We start from the raw sequence: 22,380 nt of genomic DNA on the forward strand, positions 1-22,380 counted from the left end.
TTTGCTGACAGTTAGCTGTGGGAAATGAGAAAGAGGGAGCTCAGGGATGGCTTTCAAGGTGATGACTTCCACCATCTTTGGCAAAAATCACCTGACAGAAACCTCTTCAAATACCTGTTTCCAAATATTCTTCCCATGAATGATTTCTTGAAAAGTAGTTACTTACCACTCATTGTTAAAGCATCAACCATGTCAGAAACTGAATATCACTGGCTGTCAGCAGTATTGTAAATTAGAAAGTGTTTTTGAAAAAAATAGATTAAACATTTTTTTCACCAAAAATATCTCTGTGGAAGCATGACAGTTACCATCACTGAAGCATTCAGGGTATTTTAGAACACTGTCTATTTGCTAAAGCAAAAATGTGAAGGGACTTAAATTTTTTTTAAGTTTAATATAATAAAAATTCTTTTTTTAAATTGAAGTATAGTTGGTATAAAATCTTATATTGGTTTCAAGTATATAGCAGAGTGGTTTAATAGTTATCCATATTATTAAATCCTCACCCCAGCCAGTGCACTTACTGGTCTGTCAGCCTATTAAGATGTTGCAGAATCATTGGCTATATTCTCCATGGTGTATCATCCCCATGACCAACTTACATTACAGTTGAGAATACTTTTTGTCCTTTTATCCCCTTCCCCCTCCCCACCTGCTCTTCCCAATCCTCCCCCACAATAATCACCAGGCACTTCTCAGTGCTTATGAGTCTACTGCTCTTTTGTTCACTTTATAAATAAGTGAAATCATATGGTATTTGTCTTTCTCCACTTAGCATAATACCCTCTAGATCCATCCATATTGTAGCAAATGGCAAGATTTCTTTCTTTTTTATGGCTGAATAATAGTGCATTGTGTATATGTACCACCTCTTCTTTATCCGTTCATCTATTGATGGACAGTTTGATTGCTTCCATATCTTGGATATTGTAGATAATGCAGTGATAAACACAGGGTGCATACATCTTTTTGAATAAAGGATAGGATTGTGTTTTCTTCAGGTAAATTCCTAGAAGTGGAATTATTTGGATTGTTCGGTATTTCTATTTTCAGTTTTTTGAGTAAGCTCCATACTGATTTCCACAGTGGCTGCACCAATTGACATTCCCACCAACAGTGTAGGAGGGTTCCCATTTCTCCACACGTCACCAACACTTGTTATTTCTTGTCTTTTGGTTAGTGGCCTTTCTGACTGGTGTGAGGTGATACCTCATTGTGGTTTTGATTTGCACTTCCCTGACTGTTAGTAATGTGGAGCATCCTTTCATCTGCTGTTGACCATCTGTATTTCTTCTTTTGAGAAATGTCTGTTTGTGTCCTCCACCACCCATTTTTTAATCAGATATTTTTTTTTCATGTTGAGTCATATGAGTTCTTTATATTTTTGGATGTTAACCCCTTATCAGATAAATCATTTATGAATATTTTCTCCCATACTGTAGGATGCCTTTTTGTTCTGCTGATGGTGTCCTTTGCTGTACAGAGGGTTTTTAGTTTGAGGTAGTCCCACTTGTTCATTTTTCATTTTGCTTCCCTTGCCCAAGGAGATGTGTCCATAAAAAAAATTGGTCGTGCTTATGTTCAAGGGATTTTTGCCTATGTTTTCTTCTAAGAGTTTTATGGTTTCATGTCTTACATTTAGGTCTTTAATCCATTTGAAGTTTACTTTCGTGTATGGAGTCAGACATTAATCCTGTCTCATTCTCTTCCATGTAGCTGTCCAGTTTCCCAACACCAATAATTAAAGAGACTGTCTTTTCCCTATTGCATATTCATAGCTCCTTTATCATATATTGATTGAATATAAATGCATAGGTTTATATGGTCTCTCTTTTCTGTTCCATTGGTCTATGGGTCTGTTCTTGTGCCAGTGCCATACTGTTTTGATTACTGTAGTTTTGCAATATAGCTTGAAGTCAGGGAGCATGATACCACCAGTTTGTTCTTCCTTAGGATTGCTTTGGCTATCCGAGGTTTTTTGTGGTTCCATGTGAATTTTAGGATTATTTCCTCTAGTTCTTTGAAAAATGGTGACTTAAAATTTGACAACTCTTCTGGTGTGATGATATGAAATAATCAAGGAACCACTGTGTAGTATAAAAGATATTCATGATCATTCCCCATGTTATTATAGGATTTTATAATTATTCTATTAAATTAACTCTGCCAGTCACATTCTATAGCACTTGGCACCCTCTGAATTCACCTTGTTTTCTATAACTTGACTATGAATGATGAAATGGATGTATTTCATGTGTGGTATTATCCTCTCCTGAACTCCTTTTTTCACTCTACTCAATCAGTGTATATAAGCTCTCCATAAAACATTGTTTCTATTAAAGAAGTCATTTATTTGTAGAACACATATTTTTTCTACTGTGCTTCTTTTTTTAGTGGCTCATTAAAAAATAATTCTTTATGTTCTTCATTATTCAGACAGAAACAACTGTACTTTCATCAGTTTGATAAATTTTCCATGTTGAGTAACTTAGAAATATTTAGTTTCTCAAATCTCCACCAATATTTTCTTCAGCTGTTGACTACAGAATGAATTTGATTGATGGCCTATTTTATCTATGCATTATTTAATTATTGGTAAATTATTAATACAAATGTTTGATTTTTGTGTATTATTTAAATAATTTCTTACAGTGGCAGAGAGACTATTTTGCAATGGTTTGTAAGTTTTTCTTTTTTGTTTGAAAATACTTATTATATAAATATTGTATTGAGTACCATAGTGACTTAACATTAGTGAAAAATATAGAGAGATTTATATTTATATTCTGGAAACTTAATTTGAAAATGTCTTGCATATCATATTGTCTTTGTAGTGTTGTTAGTTTCTTTTTAAGGCACACTATGCACTTTGAAGTCGCTCCTAATTTAGTGGATGTAAATCAGTATTTCAAAAAGCCTTATTGACAGTTTCACGTCTTGGAGGCTGTATTTTCAAATATTAGATCAGTATTGTTTTAACCTCATAATGTTGCTGACAAAGACCTCATCTTTGAGATGGTGGAAACTTTGCAATGTCCCCCATGTTTATTTCTGTTATTCTGTATTTGTTTCTCTGTAAATAATTAAAGCAAAGTAGGCTCTGGGCTTGTCTTTGGGAATAATAGAGGAAATGAGGAGACTTGATCAGTCTGAAATCAGTGTGACAGAGGGAAAAGACTCTTAGATAAGAGAGTTGATATGAGAACCTTTGGCTCTGCTTTTTGGAGGCCTATTAAAGGGCTTTATTAGTGTTACTAGTTTTCTTCAAAGAACCAGCTTTTCACCTTTGTTGACTTTTCTCATGGTTTTCTAGTTCACTGATTATTACTCTTACTATTATTTAACTTCTTTCTTTCTTTGAATTTATGTCTGGTTTTTTCTACTTCCTTGAGATGGATATATAAATACTATATATGCTAATAGTAATATAAAAATATATTTTATTAATGAATGTATTTTACTAATATATTCTTTTTAAATAAAGCTTTACCTACATTTCACCACTTTAAAATTCTCATTGCATTGAGTCAAAAACTACCACTGTGATTTCTTCTTTGACCCATGAATTATTTTGATGTGCTATTTATTTTTAAAACATTTGTGGATTCTCTGATTATCATTTTTATATTGATTTCTGCCTTAATTGAAAGTGTATTGTGCTATATGTCAATTAATCAATGAAGATGCTGTAACAATTCAATGGAAAAGGGAAGTTCTTTTCAATAAATGTTGCTGAAATAAGTGAGAGGGAAATTAACCTCTTACCCCTACATTACACCACAAACAGAAACTAGTTTGAGGTAGATCATAAAGCTAAAACTATAAAACTTCTAGAAAAAAACAGGAGAATATCTTTCAGACTTTAAAGTAGGCAAAGATTTGTAAAATGATACCAAAAGCACTAAACATAAAGAAACGATAAACTGGAGGTCATCAATATTAAAAACTTTGACTCATTGAACGACTGTTAGAAATTGAAAAGGCAAATCACAGACTGGGAGAAAATATCTGTAATACATGTATTTAACAAAGGACTGGTACCATATATACAATCATATAAAAACTCCTGTAAATCAATAATAAAACATTTTAATAAATGGACAAAAGACTTGCAAAAGACACTGCACAATAGAAGATACACAAAAAGCTATCATCATTAGTCATCAGAGGAAGGCAAATCAAAACCTCACACTAGAATGGCTCAAACTAAAAGACTGCTAACACCAAACATTGATGAGGCTGTGTCAACCAAGACTAATATGTGTTACTGGTGGGAATATAAAATGATGCAGCCATTTTGGGAAAATGGCAGTTTCTTATAAAGCTAAACATTCATCAAACCCTGTACTTTAGCAGTTCCACTTCTAGTTATTTACTCAAGAGAAATGAAATATATGTTCACTAAAAGACTTGTTCAAAAATATTTATAGCAGCTTTATTTATAATATCCCTAAAATAGAAACAACCAAATGTCCTTCCATAAGAGAATATATTATACGTTGTGGTATTTTTGTACAATGGACCATAGTCATGCATAGGAATAAAATGAGAATAGTCATGCTTAGCAATAAAAAAGGAGTAAACTACTGATGCACTCATCAGTGTAGGTGAATCTCGGAGACATTATGCTGAGTAAATACAGACAAACATAAAAGAGTACATTCCATTTGAGCCCATTTGTATGACATTCAAACATGGCAAAACTGATCTATGGTAATAGAATTGAGAACAGTGGTTGCCTCTGAGATTTGGGGCTTGACTGAAAAGGACCTGAGGGAACTTCCCTAAAGTGATGAAAATGCTCTTTATTTTTATTTTATACACTTAAAAGCAGTGTATTTTACTGTATGTAAATTTCACTTCATAAAAAATGGTACTGTTTTTGCAATTTCCTGTGAAATAGTATTTCAAAATAGTGAGTTTCAAAATAGTCCTTAATGGTTTCCATTTGTTGAAATTTCTTGAAACTTCCTACATATGGTTAATTTCTATAAACATGTTTCATGTGTACCTTAAAAGAATATGAAGTCACTGTTGTTGGGTGCAGTATTCTATGTAGGTTACTAAAGTTGAGTTCATTAATTGTGTTGTTCAAATCTTTGTATCCTTACTCACTTTTTTTTGCTTGTTCTGTGAGTTACTGAGAGATGTGTGTTAAAATATTTATAATCTTTAAAATTTTGAACACATTAATCAATTTTAAAGACTATTCTACACACCTCTGGGTCTGTTTTTGGACCTGTGTTCTGGTATGCCTTGTTGACTGAATGCAGGATGTTATGTATAAAGAATTATAGGCTGTGGATGCTGGTATTTTTCTCCAGAAGGCTTTCTTTTGCTTCTGATACGTAGTTAAAGTATGGCAAACCTTACCCCAGTGAGGGATTGAATTGGTTTGGGGCTTGGTTATGATTTTTTAGGCCTTCATCCTAGGATGTAGCCCTTCAGGGGTCCTAACTAAAAGCAGGGAATATTTACCTGGGGTCTTCTTTTTTTTGGTGGGCCCTGAACTCTTAATTTTCATTGCATCAGCACCATGAAACTGTCAAAAGCTCTGTTTAAGTCCCCAGCCAGCTTTTATTTGCTGCCTTTTTCTTGGTTTACATCACTTATCAATTAGCAAATGCTGAGAGGCAGAATGTCAGGCTCACTTGTACGTACTTCCCTTCTCTTTGGCGTCTCCTCAGCCATGTGAGTCTGCCAAAATGTCTGCTCACTTTATGTCTGTCTCTAAGTAGCTGCTTTCTGCTTGGCTTCTCAACAGTTTTGTTCTGTGCCTCTTAAAGGTCTGTAGATGTTTTGAAAGGAAAAATGACACAATGACTTGCCTCAGTTTTATTTCTCTTTTCCATAAGATTTTGGCCTCTTATGTTCTGGCTGCCTTGGTAGCATTTTAAACAGGTTTTTAAAATAATTGTATACAGTTTTTATGTTTGTGTTCTGATACAGGCCAGTCCCTCAGCTAGAATTGGGAGTCCTTCTCTGATCCCATATAGTTAACTCCTCATAAGGGCCAGACACCCATTGTGATCCCGAAATTTGGAGAGATTTCTTCCTGTATTGTTGCCCCAGAAAATTGTCTTCTTTTCTTGGACTTTGCATCAGGCATATTTAAATCTGAGGTTGTTTTTTTAGACATCTCCCATGTGCATCCCAGTTAAAATCTATAGTCATTATGCTATGGTTTTTATTCTGGCAAGTTTAGAAAGCGTTGTGCATACACTACCCACAGGGAGCCCATTAACCTAATTAGCTCTATGATTGGTATTCGAATGAAAAGTTACTTTGGTACCTCTGGAGGAAAAAATAATCTAATGATTCCTGCCTTAAGTTCTCTGCTAGATTGAATTTGTATCTTCTAGTTCCTTGGATTTTAGCTAAAAAAGCAGGAGAAATCTGAGAATTCTGTATGTAAGAAGAATGGGAGCTTTAGTATTCATGGATATGATTCTTTCAGTGCCTTCAAACATAGAAACAGTTTATAATAAATGTTTTTAGGCCCCAGAATAAATTTAGGCTACTGAATATAATTTTAATATTACTAAACCTCACTGGAAACGTCGACAAAAAAAAAACCTCTTTTGTACTGACTTTTGCCAAGAAATGGAAAAGAGATTGATTCTGAAGGCATCCCTAGAGAGGACTGAAGATATAAACTCTTGATATTTTGTTTTTTCTCAACAGTTCACAAGAGCAGTGATTCCCAGGCTTTCTCAATTATATACTCCATTTCCTGGCACACTTGCCACTGAAGGTGAATTTTCCTTTTAACAAGAAGAAACTTTTCATGGAAAGTCACTCCACAAGGAAAGGATCTGTGACTCCTCAAATAGGTAAGTCATTTGTTAGAGGATGGAGAGGGAAGTAGCTTGTGGAAAAAGCACTTCAGAGTGTTTCATTTATTGTGAGTGGGACTCTACAGAGATGGGTAATAATATGCATGTCACTAAATATCAAGTTAAAAGACATTGTCATGAAGATCTTCTAATGCTAGATTTAATAGATTTAATTCCCAGCTCTTCCTATCAGCTATGTAAATTGGACAAGTCACTTTAGTTTTCTGAGCCACACTTCTTCCATCTATAAGAGCAAATTTCATATGAAAAAGCTTTGTAAGTGGGAGAGTGTAAAATCAAAATGTAGTTACCATTGTTTATTTTTTGTTGCTGTTATAAAAATTCTGTGGTGTGGTTTGTGGCCTTGTGTCTCACGGGGCATTTGGACCAGAGAGCTTGGTACTGTGAATGTGCGGGCTTCATCTTGAGCACTGGGAGTGGAGACATTCCCCACCTGCCTCCCTGGAAAGAATAACATTATGCCATTTTTTTCGCTGTAGATATCTGCTACTTACTTTTTAGAAGTTGCGGGAAAGGATGAAAGTTAAAGACAAGATCATAGGAAAGAAAATAACAATACTTGTATTGTTATGGTAGCTCTATACTGTATTTGGATACATTATTTCATTTAATCCACATGTCATGCTTTATGCGGTGGATGTTATCCCTACCTCAAGAAAAAATTAAATATTCCCTCAAGAGATGGAATTCCTTAGGGAGTCACTTCAATGAAGGTAAAAAAAATTCTAGTTTGTTGTAATTTTGGATATTTTACTGGATGGTGGGAATTTGAAGTTTTAATTTTTTGGATGTTTTACAATGCACATGTACAGCTTCTATTTCTGTAAAGTGGTTAGTTAAAAATAAACATGTAATGGATTTAAAAAATTTTCTTTTTAATGAAATCTTTGATGTATTATATTAGTTTCAGGTATATAACATAGTAATTCACAACTGTACATTATGGAATGCTTAGTAAAATAAATGTAGTTATCATTTGTCTTCACACAAAGTTATTACAATGTTATTGACTATATTCCCTATACTCTATTTTTCATGCTCATGACTAAAAAATAAAATGATTATTTTATAATTGGAAGTTTATTTCTAATTCCTTTCACCTGGTTCAGCTACCCTCCCAGTCCACTCCACTCTTGTAGCCACCAGTGTGTTTTTTGTATTTCTGAGTCTATTACTGTTTTTTTGTTCGTTTTATTTTTTAGATTCCAATTATAAGTGAAATCATACAATATTTGTTGTTTTCTGTCCAACTTGCTGCACTTACTGTAATACCCTCTACATCCATCCATGTCATCCCAAATGGAAAGATTTCATTCTTTTTTATGGCTGACTAATATTTTGTTATACATGTATACCTCATCTTCTTCACCCATTCATCCATAGATGGACACGTAGTGGTCTTCATATCTAGGCTATCCCAATAAACAGTGGTGCATATATCTTTTTGAATTGGTGGTTTGTTTTCTTGGAGTAAATAATGAGAAGTGGAATTACTGGGTTGTATGATATTTCTTTTTTTTTAAAATTAAGGTATCATTGATATACAATCTTATGCTCAGGTTTCACATGAGCAACATTGTGGTTACTATATTCTCCCCTATTATCAAGTCCCCACTACATACCTCATAACAGTCACTGTCCATCAGCATATAACATGCTATAGAGTCACTACTTGTCATCTCTGTTCTATACTTCCTTCCCCGTGCCCTCCCTACATTATGTGTGCTGATAATAATGCCCCCTTCATCCCCTTATCCCTTCCTTCTGACCAAACCTCCCCAGTCCCTTTCCCTTTGATAACTGTTAGTCCATTCTTAGGTTCTGTAAGTCTGCTAATGTTTTGTTGCTTCAGTTTTTGCTATGTTCTTATGATCCACAGATGAGTGAAATCATATGGTACTTGTCTTTCTCCACCTGGCTTATTTTACTGAGCATAATACCCTCTAGCTCCATCCATGTTGTTGCAAATGGTAGGATTTGTTTTCTTCTTATTGCTGAATAATATTCCATTGTGTATATGTACCACATCTTCTTTATCCATTCATCTCGATGGACACTTAGGTTGCTTCTATTTCTTGGCTAATGTCAATAGTGCTGCAGTAATCTAGGGGTACATATGTCTTTTTGAGTCAGGGAACTTGTTTCATTTGGGTAAATTCCTAGGAGTGCAATTCCTGGGTCAAATGGCATTTCTATGTTTAGTTTTTTTTTTTTTTGGTATCATTAATCTACAATTACAGAAAGAACATTATGTTTACTAGGTTCCCCCCTTCACCAAGTCCCCCCCACATACCCCTTCACAGTAACTGTCCATCTGCGTAGTAAGATGCTGTAAAATCACTACTTGTCTTCTCAGTGTTGCGCAGCCCTCCCCGTGTCCCCCACGCACTATACATGCTAATCGTAATGCCCCCTTTCTTCTTCCGCACCCTTATCCCTCCCTTCCCACCCATCCTCCCCAGTCCCTTTCCCTTTGGTAACTGTTAGTCCATTCTTGGGTTCTGTGATTCTGCTGCTGTTTTGTTCCTTCAGTTTTCCTTTGTTCTTATACTCCACATATGAGTGAAATCATTTGGTACTTGTCCTTCTCCGCTTGGCTTATTTCAGTGAGCATAATACCCTCTAGCTCCATCCATGTTGTTGCAAATGGTAGGATCTGTTTTTTTCTTATGGCTGCGTAATATTCCATTGTGTATATGTACCACATCTTCTTTATCCATTCATCTACTGATGGACATTTAGGTTGCTTCCATATCTTGGCTATTGTAAACAGTGCAGCAATAAACATAGGGGTGCATCTGTCTTTTTCAAACTGGGCTGCTGCATTCTTAGGATAAATTCCTAGAAGTGGAATTCCTGGGTCAAATGGTATTTCTATTTTGAGCATTCTGAGGAACCTCCATACTGCTTTCCACAATGGTTGAACTAGTTTACATTCCCACCAGCAGTGTAGGAGGGTTCCCCTTTCTCCACAACCTCGCCAACATTTGTTGTTGTTTGTCTTTTCGATGATGGCGATCCTTACTGGTGTGAGGTGATATCTCATTGTGGTTTTAATTTTCATTTCTCTGATGATTAGCGATGTGGAGCATCTTTTCATGTGCCTGTTGGCCATCTGGATTTCTTCTTTAGAGAACTGTCTATTCAGCTCCTCTGCCCATTTTTTAATTGGATTATTTGCTTTTTGTTTGTTGAGGCATGTGAGCTCTTTATATATTTTGGATGTCAATCCTTTATTGGATCTGTCATTTATGAATATGTTCTCCCATACTGTAGGATACCTTTTTGTTCTATTGATGGTGTCCTTTTCTGTACAGAAGCTTTGTAGCTTGATATAGTCCCACTCACTTGTTCATTTTTGCCTTTGTTTCCCTTGCCCGGGGAGATATGGTCATGAAGAAGTCACTCATGTTTATGTCCATGAGATTTTTGCCTATGTTTTTTTCTAAGAGTTTTATGGTCTTATGACTTACATTCAGGTCTTTGATCCATTTGGAGTTTACTTTTGTGTATGGGGTTAGACAGTCATCCAATTTCATTCTCTTACATGTAGCTGTCCAGTTTTGCCAGCACCGTCTGTTGAAGAGACTGTCATTTCCCCATTGTATGTCCATGGCTCCTTTATCAAATATTAATTGGCCATATATGTTTGGGTTAATGTCTGGAGTCTCTATTCTGTTCCACTGGTCTGTGGCTCTGCTCTTGTGCCAGTACCAAATTGTCTTGATTACTGTGGCTTTCTAGTAGAGCTTGAAGTTGGGGAGCAAGATCCCCCCCACTTTATTCTTCCTTCTCAGGATTGTGTTGGCTATTCGGGGTCTTTGACGGTTCCATATGAATTTTTGAACTATTTGTTCCAGTTCATTGAAGAATGCTGTTGGTAATTTGATAGGGATTGCATCGAATCTGTATATTGCTTTGGGCAGGATGGCCATTTTGACGATATTAATTCTTCCTAGCCACAAGCGTGGGATGAGTTTCCATTTGTTAGTGACCTCTTTAATTTCTATTAAGAGTGTCTTGTAGTTTTCAGTGTATAGGTCTTTCACTTCCTTGGTTAGGTTTATTTCTAGGTATTTTATTCTTTTTGATGCTATTGTGAATGGAATTGTTTTCCTGATTTCTCTTTCTATTAGTTCATTGTTAGTGTATAGGAAAGCCACAGATTCCTGTGTGTTAATTTTGTATCCTGCAACTTTGCTGAATTCTGATATTAGTTCTAGTAGTTTTGGAGTGGAGTCTTTAGGGTTTTTTATGTACAATATCATGTCATCTGCAAATAGTGACAGTTTGACTTCTTCTTTACCAATCTGGATTCCTTGTATTTCTTTGTTTTGTCTGATTGCCGTGGCTAGGACCTCCAGTACCAAGTTGAATAACAGTGGGGAGAGTGGGCATCCCTGTCTTGTTCCCGATCTCAGAGGAAAAGGTTTCAGCCTCTCGCTGTTCAGTATGATGTTAGCTGTGGGTTTATCATATATGGCCTTTATTATGTTGAGGTACTTGCCCTCTATGCCCATTTTGTTGAGAGTTTTTATCATGAAGATGTTTAGTTTTTTGAGGAACCTCCATATTGCTTTCCACAATGGTAGAACTAATTTACATTCCCACCAACATTGTAGGAGGGTTCCCCTTTCTCTGCATCCTTGCCAGCATTTGTTGTTGCTTGTCTTTTGGATGTTGGCCATCCTAACTGGTGTGAGGTGATATCTCATTGTGGTTTTAATATGCATTTCTCTGATGATTAGTGATGTGGAGCATCTTTTCTTGTACCTGTTGGCCTTCTTCTTTGGAGAAGTGTCTGTTCAGATCCTCTGCCCAGTTTTTAATCAGGTTATTTGCTTTTTGGGTGTTGAGGTATGTGAGTTCTTCATGTACTTTGGATGTTAACCCCTTCTTGGATATGTCATTTATGAATATATTCTCCCATCCTGTAGGATGTCGTTTTGTTCTACTGATGGTGTGCTTTGCTGTACAGTAGCTTTTTAGTTTGATATAGTCCCACTTGTTCATTTTTGTGTTTGTTTCCCTTGCCAGAGGAGATATGTTTGTGAAAAAGTTGCTCATGTTTATGTTCAAGAGAGTTTTGCCTGTGTTTTCTTCTAAGAGTTTTATGGTTTCATAACTTACTCTTAAATCTTTGATCCATTTCAAGTTTACTTTTGTGTATGGAGTTAGACAGTAATCCAGTTTCAGTCTCTTACACATAACTGTCCAGTTTTGCCAACACCAGTTGTTGAAGAGGCTGTCCTTTCTCCATTGTATGTCCATGGCTCCTTTATCATATATTAACTGGCCATATATGTGTGGTTTTATATCTGGACTCTTTTCTGTTCCATTGACCTATAGCGCTGTTCTTGTGCCAGTACCAAATTGTCTTGATTACTGTGGTGCTGTAGTAGAGCTTGAAGTGGGGGAGCATAATCCCTCCCAGCTTTATTCTTCCATCTCAGGATTGCTTTAGCTATTCGGGGTCTTTTGTGGTTCCATATGAATTTTAGAACAATTTGTTCCAGTTTGTTGAAGAATGCTGTTGGTATTTTGATGGGGATTGCATTGAATCCGTAGATGGCTTTAGGCAGGATGACCATTTTGACTATATTAATTCTTTCTATCCAAGAGCATGGGATGAGTTTCCATTTATTAGCATATTCTTTAATTTCTCTTAAAAGAGTGTTTTGTTGTTTTCAGCGTATAGGTCTTTCACTTACTTGGTTAGATTTATTCCTAGGTATTTTATTCTTTTTGATGCAATTGTGAATGGAATTGTTTTCCTGATTTCTCTTTCTGCTAGTTCATCGTTAGTGTATAGGATAGCAACAGATTTCTGTGTATTAATTTTGTATCCCACAACTTTGCTGAATTCAGATATTAGTTCTAGTAGTTCTGGAGTGGAGACCTTTGGGTTTTTATGTACAATATCATGTCATCTGCAAATTGTGACACTTTGACTTCTTCTTTACCAGTCTGGATGCCTTGTATTTCTTTGTTTTGTCTGATTGCCATGGCTAGGACCTCAAGTACTATGTTGAATGTAAGTGGGAGAGTGGGCATCCCTGTCTTGTTCCCAATCATAGGTGAAAAGCTTTCAGCTTCTTGCTGTTAAGTATGATGTTGGCTGTGGGTTTGTCATATTTGGCCTTTATTATGTTGAGGTACTTGCCCTCTATTCCCATTTTGTTGAGAGTTTTTATCATGAATGGATGTTGAATTTTGTTGAATGCTTTTTCAGCATCTATGGAGATGATCATATGGTTTTTGTTGATGTGGTGGATGATGTTGATGGAATTTCGAATGTTGTACCATCCTTGCATCCCTGAGATGAATCCCACTTGATCATGGAATATGATCCTTTTGATGTGTTTTTTAATTCGGTTTGCTAATTTTTTGTTGAGTATTTTTGCATCTATGTTCATCAGGGATATTGGTCTGTAATTTTCTTTTTTTGTGGGGTCTTTGCCTGGTCTTGGTATGTCATGCTGGCTTCATAGAATGAGTTTGGAAGTATTCCCTCCTCTTCGATATTTTGGAAAACTTTAAGGACAATAGGTATTATGTCTTCTCTAAATGTCTGGTAAATTCAGTGCTGAGTCCATCTGGCCTGGGAGTTTTGTTCTTAAGTAGTTTTTTGATTACTGATTCAATTTCATTGCTTGGAATTGGTCTGTTTAGATTCCCTATTTCTTCCTTGGTCAGTCTTGGAAGGTTGTGTTTTTCTAGGAAGTTGTCCATTTCTTCTAGGTTATCCTGCTTGTTAGCATATAGATTTTCATAGTATTCTCTAATAATTTTTTGTATTTCTGTAGTGCCCATCATGATTTTTCCTTTCTCATTTCTGATTCTGTTTATGTGTGTAGATTCTCTGTTTCTCTTAGTAAGTCTGGCTAGGTATTTATCTATTTTGTTTATTTTCTCAAAGAACCAGCTCTTGGTTTCATTGATTTTTTATTCTTCTCAATTTTATTTATTTATTCTCTGATCTTTATTATGTCCCTCCTTCTGCTGACTTTGGGCCTCATTTGTTCTCCTTTTTCCAGTTTCAATAATTGTGACTTTAGACTATTCATTTGGGATTGTTCTTCCTTCTTTAAATAGGCCTGGATTGCTATAAACTTTCCTCTTAGAACTGCCTTCGCTGTGTCCCACAGAAGTTGGAGCTTTGTGCTGTTGATTTCATTTGTCTCCATATATTGCTTGATCTCTGTTTTAATTTGTTCATTGATTCATTGATTATTTAAGAGCATGTTGTTAAGCCTCCATGTGTTTGTGAGCCTTTTTGTTTTCTTTGTAAAATTTATTTTTAGTTTTATACCTTTGTGATGTGAGAAGTTGGTTGGTAGAATTTTACTGTTTTTGAATTTACTGAAGCTCTTTTTGTGGCCTAGTATGTGGTCTATTCTGGAAAATGTTCCATGTGCACTTGAGAAGAATGTGTATCCTGCTTCTTTTGGGTGGAGAGTCCTGTAAATGTCTGGTAGGTCCATCTGTTCTAGTGTGTTGTTCAGTGCCTCTGTGTCCTTACTTATTTTCTGTCTGGTTGATCTGTCCTTTGGAGTGAGTGGTGTGTTGAAGTCTCCTAAAATGAATACTTGCATTCTATTTCCCCCTTTAATTCTGTTAGTATTTGTTTCACATATGTCTGTGCTCCTGTGTTGGGTGCCTATATATTTAGAGTGGTTATATCCTCTTATTGGACTGACTCCTTTATCATTATGTAATGTCCTTCTTTATCTATTGTTAATTTGTTTGTTTTGAAGTCTATTTTGTCTGATACATGTACTGCAACACCTGCTTTTTTCTCCCTATTGTTTGCATGAAATATCTTTTTCCATCCCTTCACTTTTAGTGTGTGTATGTCTTTGGATTTGAGGTGAGTGAGTCTCTTGTAAGCAGCATATAGATGGGTCTTGCTTTTTTATCCATTCTGTTACTCTGTGTCTTTTGATTGGTGCATTCAGTCCATTTACATTTAGGGTGATTTTCGATGGATATGTACTTATTTCCATTGCATGCTTTGGATTCATGGTTACCAGAGGCTCAAGGGTAGTTTCTTTACTATCTACGTGTGTAACTTTAACTCACTTATTATGCTATTATAAACACAGTCTGATAATTCTTTATTTCTCTCCCTTTTTATTCTTCCTCCTCCACTCTTTATATGTTAGGTGTTTCATTCTGTACCCTTTTGTGTTTCCTTTGACTGCTTTTGTAAATAGCTGATTTTATTTTTTGTCTTTAGTTAGTATTTGATCGGTCTGCTTGCTTTGCTGTGGTTTTATTTTCTCTGTTGACATCTATTTAGCCTTTGGAGTACTTCCTTCTACAGCAGTCCCTTTAAAATACCCTGTAGAGGTGGTTTGTGAGAGGCAAATTCCCGCACCTTCTGCTTATCTGGAAATTGTTTAATCCCTCCTTCATATTTAAATGATAATCTTGCTGGATGCAGTATTCTTGGTTCAAGGCCCTTCTGTTGCATTGCATTAACTATATCATGCCATTCTCTTCTGGCCTGTAAGGTTTCTGTTGAGAAGTCTGATAGCCTGGTGGGTTTTCCTTTGTCAGTGATCTTTTTTCTCTCTCTGGCTGCCTTTAATACCCTCACCTTGTGTTTGGTGTTTGCCATTTTCATTATTACATGTCTTATTGTTGTTCTCCTTGGGTCCCTTTTTTTGGGAGATCTGTGGGCTTCCATGGTGTGGGAGACTATTACTTTCCCCAGCATGGGAAAATTTTCAGCAATTATTTCTTCCAAGACACTTTTATCCATTTTTGTCTCTCTTCTTCTGGTACCCCTATAATGCAAATATTGTTCCATTTGGATTGGTCACATAGTTCTCTTAATATTCTTTCATTCCTAGAAATCCTTTTATCTCTCTCTGCGTCAGCTTCTCTGTATTCCTGTTCTCTGATTTCTATTCCATGAACAGTCTCCTGCACCTCGTCCAGTCTGCTCTTACATCCTTCTATTGTTTGTTTCATTTCTGTTATCTCCCTCCAGACTTCATCCCTTAGCTCTTGCATATTTCTCTGCAGGTCCATCAGCATGGTTATGACTTTTATCTTGAATTCTCTTTCAGGAAGATTGGTTATATCTGTCTTGGCAGGCCCTCTCTCTGGGGTTGAGTGATTTTTGACTGGACCAGATTCTTCTGCCTTTTAGTGGCGATAGAAGTGATTGCCAGCAGGTGGTGTGTGTTTCAGCTGTGAGAACAAAGTCCCTTCCTGCTTTCTGGTCACCTTGCCCTTCTCTGTTGCCTGTGCCAGTTACCCACACTCCGGGAGCAGTCTCTGGGTTAATCTCCTGAGCTGCCTTGGGTGGGGAGGCCCTTGGAATAGCCTAGAGTACTGCAGGGGATCGCAGATGCCCTGCATGTGTTCTCCTGCGAGAACCGCGCCCCTTCTTGCCTTCAGATCTTCCTCTGGCTTCCTCTGCCTGTGTCGGGAAACCTCTGGGTCTGTCCTGGTTAGCTGTGCACTGGGAGAAGACTCTGTGTGGTTGCTGTGGGCGGGTCACCCAGTTTGCTTGCAGCGCTGGTGGTGGGGAGTGAATGGTAGGCTGCCATGAGGGGCTTCAGAGCTGCGTTGCCACCCAGGGGTTAGGGGGCCTGACATTCCTAAAGATTCCCAGCCTGCTGGGCTGGGCTGAGTGTGCTGGGTTGATTTTGTCCACCTGTTAAACCCCTGTCCTTTTAAGACTTTTAAAGTTCCGTCTTTTCCTTTGTCCCAGGGGAGCCATCTGTGTTGACCCACTCCCAATCTCCATCTTGGATTTTACTTTTCTGTTTCTCTAATATCCAGTACCCTATGCGAGGTGTGTCTTTGCTCCCAGTGCAGATTACTAGGGCTGATTATTTAGCAGACCTGTGCTTCCACTCCCTCTCCACTCTTTTTCTTTTCCTTCCGCTGGTGATCTGGGGTGGGGGGGTGCTCAGGTCCCACCGGGTCATGGCTTTGTATCTTACCCTTTTCATGGGATGGTGAATTTTCGCAGATGTAGACGTAGCCTGTCTGTTGTACTGTATCTTCTGGTCTCTCTTTTAGGAATAGTTGTATTTGCTGTATTTTCCAAAATATATATGGTTTTGGGAGGAGATTTCTGCTGCCCTACTGACACCGCCATCTTGAGCTCCTCCTGTTGAAGATTTTTGAATCTGTGTTCTTCAGGAATATTGGTCTGAAATTTTATTTTATTTTTTTTGTAGTGTCTGTCTAGTTTTGATACATTATAATGCTAGTTTTGTAAAATGAATTTGGAAGCATTCCTTCCTCTTCTATGTTTTTGGAGTAATTTGAAAAGGATAAGTATTAGCTTGTCTTTAAATGTTGGGTACAACTTACCTATTAAACCATCTCGTTCTCAGAGTTTTGTTTGTTGGGAGTTTTTTTTATTGCTTATTTATTTTCATTATTATGTATCACTCTGTTAAGATTTTCTACTTTTTCTCGGTTCAGTCTAGGAAGATTATATGCTTGTAGGTATTTATCTGTTTCTTCTAGGTTGTCTAATTTGTTGACATGTAATGTTTTATAATTCTCTTATAATCCTTTGTATTTCTGTGGTGTCAATTGTAACTTCTCTTTCCTTTTTAATTTTATTTATTTGAGTCGTTTTTCCTGATTTGTCTGGCTGAAGGTTTATCAGTTCTGCTTATCATTGCAAAAATCCAGTTCTTTGTTTTATTGTACTTCTCTTTTATTTCTTAGGCTTTTTAACGTATTTCTGCTCTGATTATTATTTCTTTCCTTATACTAACTTTGGGATTTGTTTTTTCTTCTTTTTCTGGTTCCTTTAGGTACGGGGTTACTGTTTGAGATTTTTTTCTTGTTTCTTAAACAATAACAGTTCAAGAGCTCTTAGACTGTTTTTGCTGTATCCGAAAGACTTTGAACCATTGTGTTTCTATTTTCACTTGTGTCCAGCTACTTTTTTAAAGTTCCTCTTTGATTTTCATGGGCACATTTGTTATTTAGTAGCATGTTATTTAGCTACTTCATCTGTTTGGTTTTTTTTCTAGTTTATTTTCTCATAATTGAATTCAAGGTTCATGCTGTTGTGCTCAGAAAAGATGCTTCATATGATTTCCATCTTCTTGAATTCATTGGGACTTATTTTGTGGCCTAATTAAAAATAAATATGTAATGGATTTTAAAGAGATCTTTGTTGAGGACCTATTATGAAATAGGTACTATTCTAGATGCTTTTCACATTAGTGAACAAAAGAATTGAAAATCTCTGCCCTTATGGAGCTTATTAGTCTAGCATGGCAGGAGACAGACAATAAATAATACATATAATAGAGAAATAAATTCCTTGAATATTAGAAGCCAATAAGAATATGGTAAAAGAAAAAAGAGATCTTAGTAAATGGAATGGGAGTACTGGGTGTGGCAAGAGTACAATTTTGGTGTTAAATAGACTGACCAGCATCAGTCTCACTAAGACTAGACAGGAAGTCAGGGAGTTACCTTGGGCATGTTCCAGGCAGAAGGAGCAGCTACTGCAAAGGCCCTAAGGAGGGAACATGATAGAGTGTTCCATGCACAGACAAGACACTAGTGAGCTGGAGCAGAGTGAGTAGGAGGTAGAGTAATAGGAGATGAGTTTGGAGAGGCACTGTCAACTCCAGAGGGAATGTCATTTCCTTAATGTAGGTACATATAAAAGGTTACCTTGCAAATAAACCTAACCAAGGAAGTGAAAGACCTATACCCTGAAAACTACAAGACACTCTTAAGAGAAATTAAAGAGGACACTAACAATTGGAAACTCATCCCATGCTCTTGACTAGGAAGAATTAATATTGTCAAAATGGCCATGCTGCCTAAAGCAATTTACAGATTCAATGCAATCCCCATCAAAATACCAACAGCATTCTTCAACGAACTAGAACAAATAGTTTTAAATTCATATGGAACCACAAAAGACCCCGAATAGCCAAAGCAATCCTGAGAAGGAAGAATAAAGCTGGGTGGATTATGCTCCCCAACTTCAAGCAAGCTCTACTACAAAACCACAGTAATCAAAACAATTTGGTACTGGCACAATAACAGACCCACAGACCAGTGGAACAGAATAGAGACTCCAGATATTAATCCAAGCATATATGGTCAATTAATATATGATAAAGGAGCCATGGATATACAGTGGGGAAATGACAGCCTTTTCAGCTGGTGTTGGCAAAACACGATAGCTACATGTAAGAGAATGAAACTGGATCATTGTCTAACCCCATGCACAAAAGTAAATTCGAAATGGATCAAAGACCTGAATGTAAGTCATGAAACCATAAAACTCTTAGAAAAAAACACAGGCAAAAATCTCTTGGGCATAAACATGAGTGACTTCTTCATAAATGTATCTCCCTGGGCAAGGGAAACAAAAGAAAAAATGAACAGGTGGAACCATGTCAAGCTAAAAAGCTTCTGTACAGCAAAGGACACCATCAATCGAACAAAAAGTCATCCCACAGTATGGGAGAATACATTCATAAGTGACAGATCCGATAAAGGGTTGACATCCAAAATATATAAAGAGCTCACGCACCTCAACAAACAAAAAGCAAATAAGCCAATTAAAAAATGGGCAGAGGAGCTGAACAGACACTTCTCCAAAGAAGAAATTCAGATGGCCAACAGACACATGAAAAGATGCTCCACATTGTTAATCATCAGAGAAATGCAAATTAAAACCACAATGAGATATCATCTCACACCAGTTAAGATCGCCACCATCCAAAAAACAAACAACAAATGTTGGCGAGGTTATGGAGAAAGGGGAACCCTCCTACACTGCTGGTGGGAATGTAAACTATTCACCCATTGTGGAAAGCAGTATGGAGTTCCTCAAAAAACTCAAAATAGAAACACCATTTGACCCAGCAATTCCACTCCTAGGAATTTACCCAAAGAATGAAAGAGCACAGTTTGAAGAAGACATATGTGCCCCTATGTTTATTGCAGCACTATTTACAATAGCCAAGAAATGGAAGCAACCTAAGTGTCCATCAGTAGATGAATGGATAAAGAAGATGTGGTACATATACACAATGGAATATTATTTAGCCGTGAGAAGAAAACAAACCCTACCATTTGCAACAACATGGATGGAGCTAGAGGGTATTATGTTCAGTGAAATAAGCCAGGCAGAAAAAGACAAGTATCAAATGATTTCACTCATCTGTGGAGTATAAAAACAAAGAAACTGAAGGAACAAAACAGCAGCAGATCACAGAATCCAAGAATGGACTACCTGTTACCAAAGGGAAAGGGACTGGGGAGGATGGGTGGGAAGGGAAGGATAAGGGGGAAAAAAAAGGGGGCATTACTATTAGCAGACATAATGTAGTACGGGGGGAGGCATGGGGGTAGTGATTCTATAGCATTTTACTACGCTGATCGACAGTGACTGTAATGGGGTATGTGGGGGGGACTTGGTGATGGGGGGAGTCTAGTAAACATAATGTTCCTCCTGTAATTGTAGATTAATGATACCAAAATAAAAAAGTTACCTTGCTTTCTTCTACCTGGTTTATTCTCAGTGTTTTTCCTCTGCAATGAAAACACACACACACACACACACACACACACACACACACACACACACACAGACACATGTACGCACCCACACACACACTAAATTCTACCTCAAAATTTTTTTTAGTTTTTTAGGGCTGCTGTAACAAAGTACCACAAACTGGGTGGCTTCAAACAACTGAAATTTATTGTTTCATAGTTCTGTACGCTGGAAGTCCAAAATCAAGAGAGGGCTATGCTCCCTCTGAGACATGTGGGGCAAATCCGTCCTTGCCTCTTCCTAGCTCCTGGTGATGGCCATTAATTCTTGGCTTTCCTTGGTTTGCTGCTGCATCACTACCACCTCTGCCTCTGTCCGCATGTGTCCTTCTCCCTGTGCATTTGTGTCTTCACATGGCCACCTTCCCTCTTCTTAGGAGGACACCAGACACATTAGGTTAAGGATCCACCATTCTGCAGTATGACCTCTTCTTAACTGTTACGTTTGCAGTGACCCTATTTTCAAATAAAGTCACATTCTCAAGTATTGAGGGTTAGGACTTCAATATATCTTTTGGGGATACAATTCAATCCATAACAATATTAAACAGTGGAAATTACTATTCCCATCTTACACTTGGAGAAACTTATGTGTATCCACCTGGAGAAACAGGCCCAGAAAGTGAAAATGATTCACCCAAGGTCAAATCAGTATGCCGAAGGGCCAAGTCAGTGCAGTTTCACCATGTCACTCATGTGCCACTGTGGCAGTGATATTAGGTGACAGTGAGTTGCCCCAGCTGAGGACAGGAACTTCACATTGCCGTCCCCATCCATACTGCTTAAGTTCAAGTGGTCAAAACTGATGCACTATCTCAGCATTACCATCAAAAAGAAAATAGATGCCTTCTCCAAAACCCACTCCCCATTTTGCATTTCATTCTATAGCATGACAAAACATAGGAAACAGATGCTTTCTCTTTTAGGAATTTTTCTGGAAAAATAATACTGCAGTTTCTGTGGTGTATAGAACATTTTGTGACAGGACCACATGTTTTCTTCTCACACAACATAGGAAAATATAATATGGCTCTCTGAGCCAGTTGGCATATTGCAATAGAATTAGGAGATTTTGAAAGCATTTAAAATATTTTGCTTACTCATATTTAAAAATTTCTTAATATGAGGTTTGTATAACGATTTGTGAGTCTGAAATCAATACTAGAGCCTTATTTTGGGCTTAGTCTTGAGAGATACACCTGAGAAAAGGAAGGATTCACCGAAACAGAACTGAACACTTTTCCATGAGTCCCAGAGATGAGTGACATCCCTGGCCCAGGCTGAATGTGGATGAAGCCACCAAAGGCAGTGTCCCAGAGGGATGTCTAAGTCTTGGTCAAGGAAAGCCAATCCTCAAAGCTGAGCATGAAGTCTGGGAGGTGAGACAAAGCCATGGTTGGAAAAAAATGTCATAGTCAGAACTGGAATGACTAGCACTTTATCAGGAAATACAGCATGAGACAAATTGAATGACTCAGGAAGTCCGGTTGGGTGAGGGACTGAGAGGCCTGTTTGTCCCTGACCCTAAGTGCAGGGGTTGACAGGGGAAGTGGTGGGCGAGAATGGCAGCCCCCTACCTGCTTTTCCTGCATATCGAGTTGTTAGTCAGTTTTGTTGTTGTTGTTAGGCTTATAGTTTCTCTTCAAGGTCCCTTCTTTTTATCTTTGTTCTCAGTGTTTTCATTCCTCCTGAGTTCCTGGGCTTCTCTTTCTACTTAACAACTACCAAAAATAAGAAGAAGAATTGCCTTGCTTCCAAAGATGCTTCTACTCTTTGTTAAAATCTATTTTCTCTGATCCTGAAAGTATGTGGAAAGAGCAAGGTCTTCATATTTTTCTACTGAATTAAAAGGACTCATAGTCTTTGTCTGATGTCTCTGCCACAGAAGGCTGCTCTGCAGAATTCTAGGCCCCGTGGGTCTGGTGGGGGTGCCGGCTGGTAGACCCAGATG

At 37.3% G+C, this 22,380-nt stretch overlaps 1 protein-coding gene across 2 annotated transcripts in view; it reads left to right on the forward strand.

Moving 5' to 3' along the window:
• Positions 1-22,380, forward strand: part of CRACD (capping protein inhibiting regulator of actin dynamics) — a 280,742-nt gene that overhangs the window by 132,913 nt on the left and 125,449 nt on the right. For both annotated transcript variants that reach the window (XM_057502247.1, XM_036895229.2), the window contains exon 3: positions 6,685-6,833. In XM_057502247.1, coding sequence (XP_057358230.1) covers positions 6,788-6,833 — 46 coding nt within the window. In that variant the 5' untranslated portion in view covers positions 6,685-6,787. The remainder of the gene's footprint in view (positions 1-6,684; positions 6,834-22,380) is intronic.

Source organism: Manis pentadactyla, chromosome 5 (genome assembly GCF_030020395.1).
Source record: "Manis pentadactyla isolate mManPen7 chromosome 5, mManPen7.hap1, whole genome shotgun sequence".
Lineage (NCBI taxonomy): Eukaryota > Metazoa > Chordata > Mammalia > Pholidota > Manidae > Manis > Manis pentadactyla.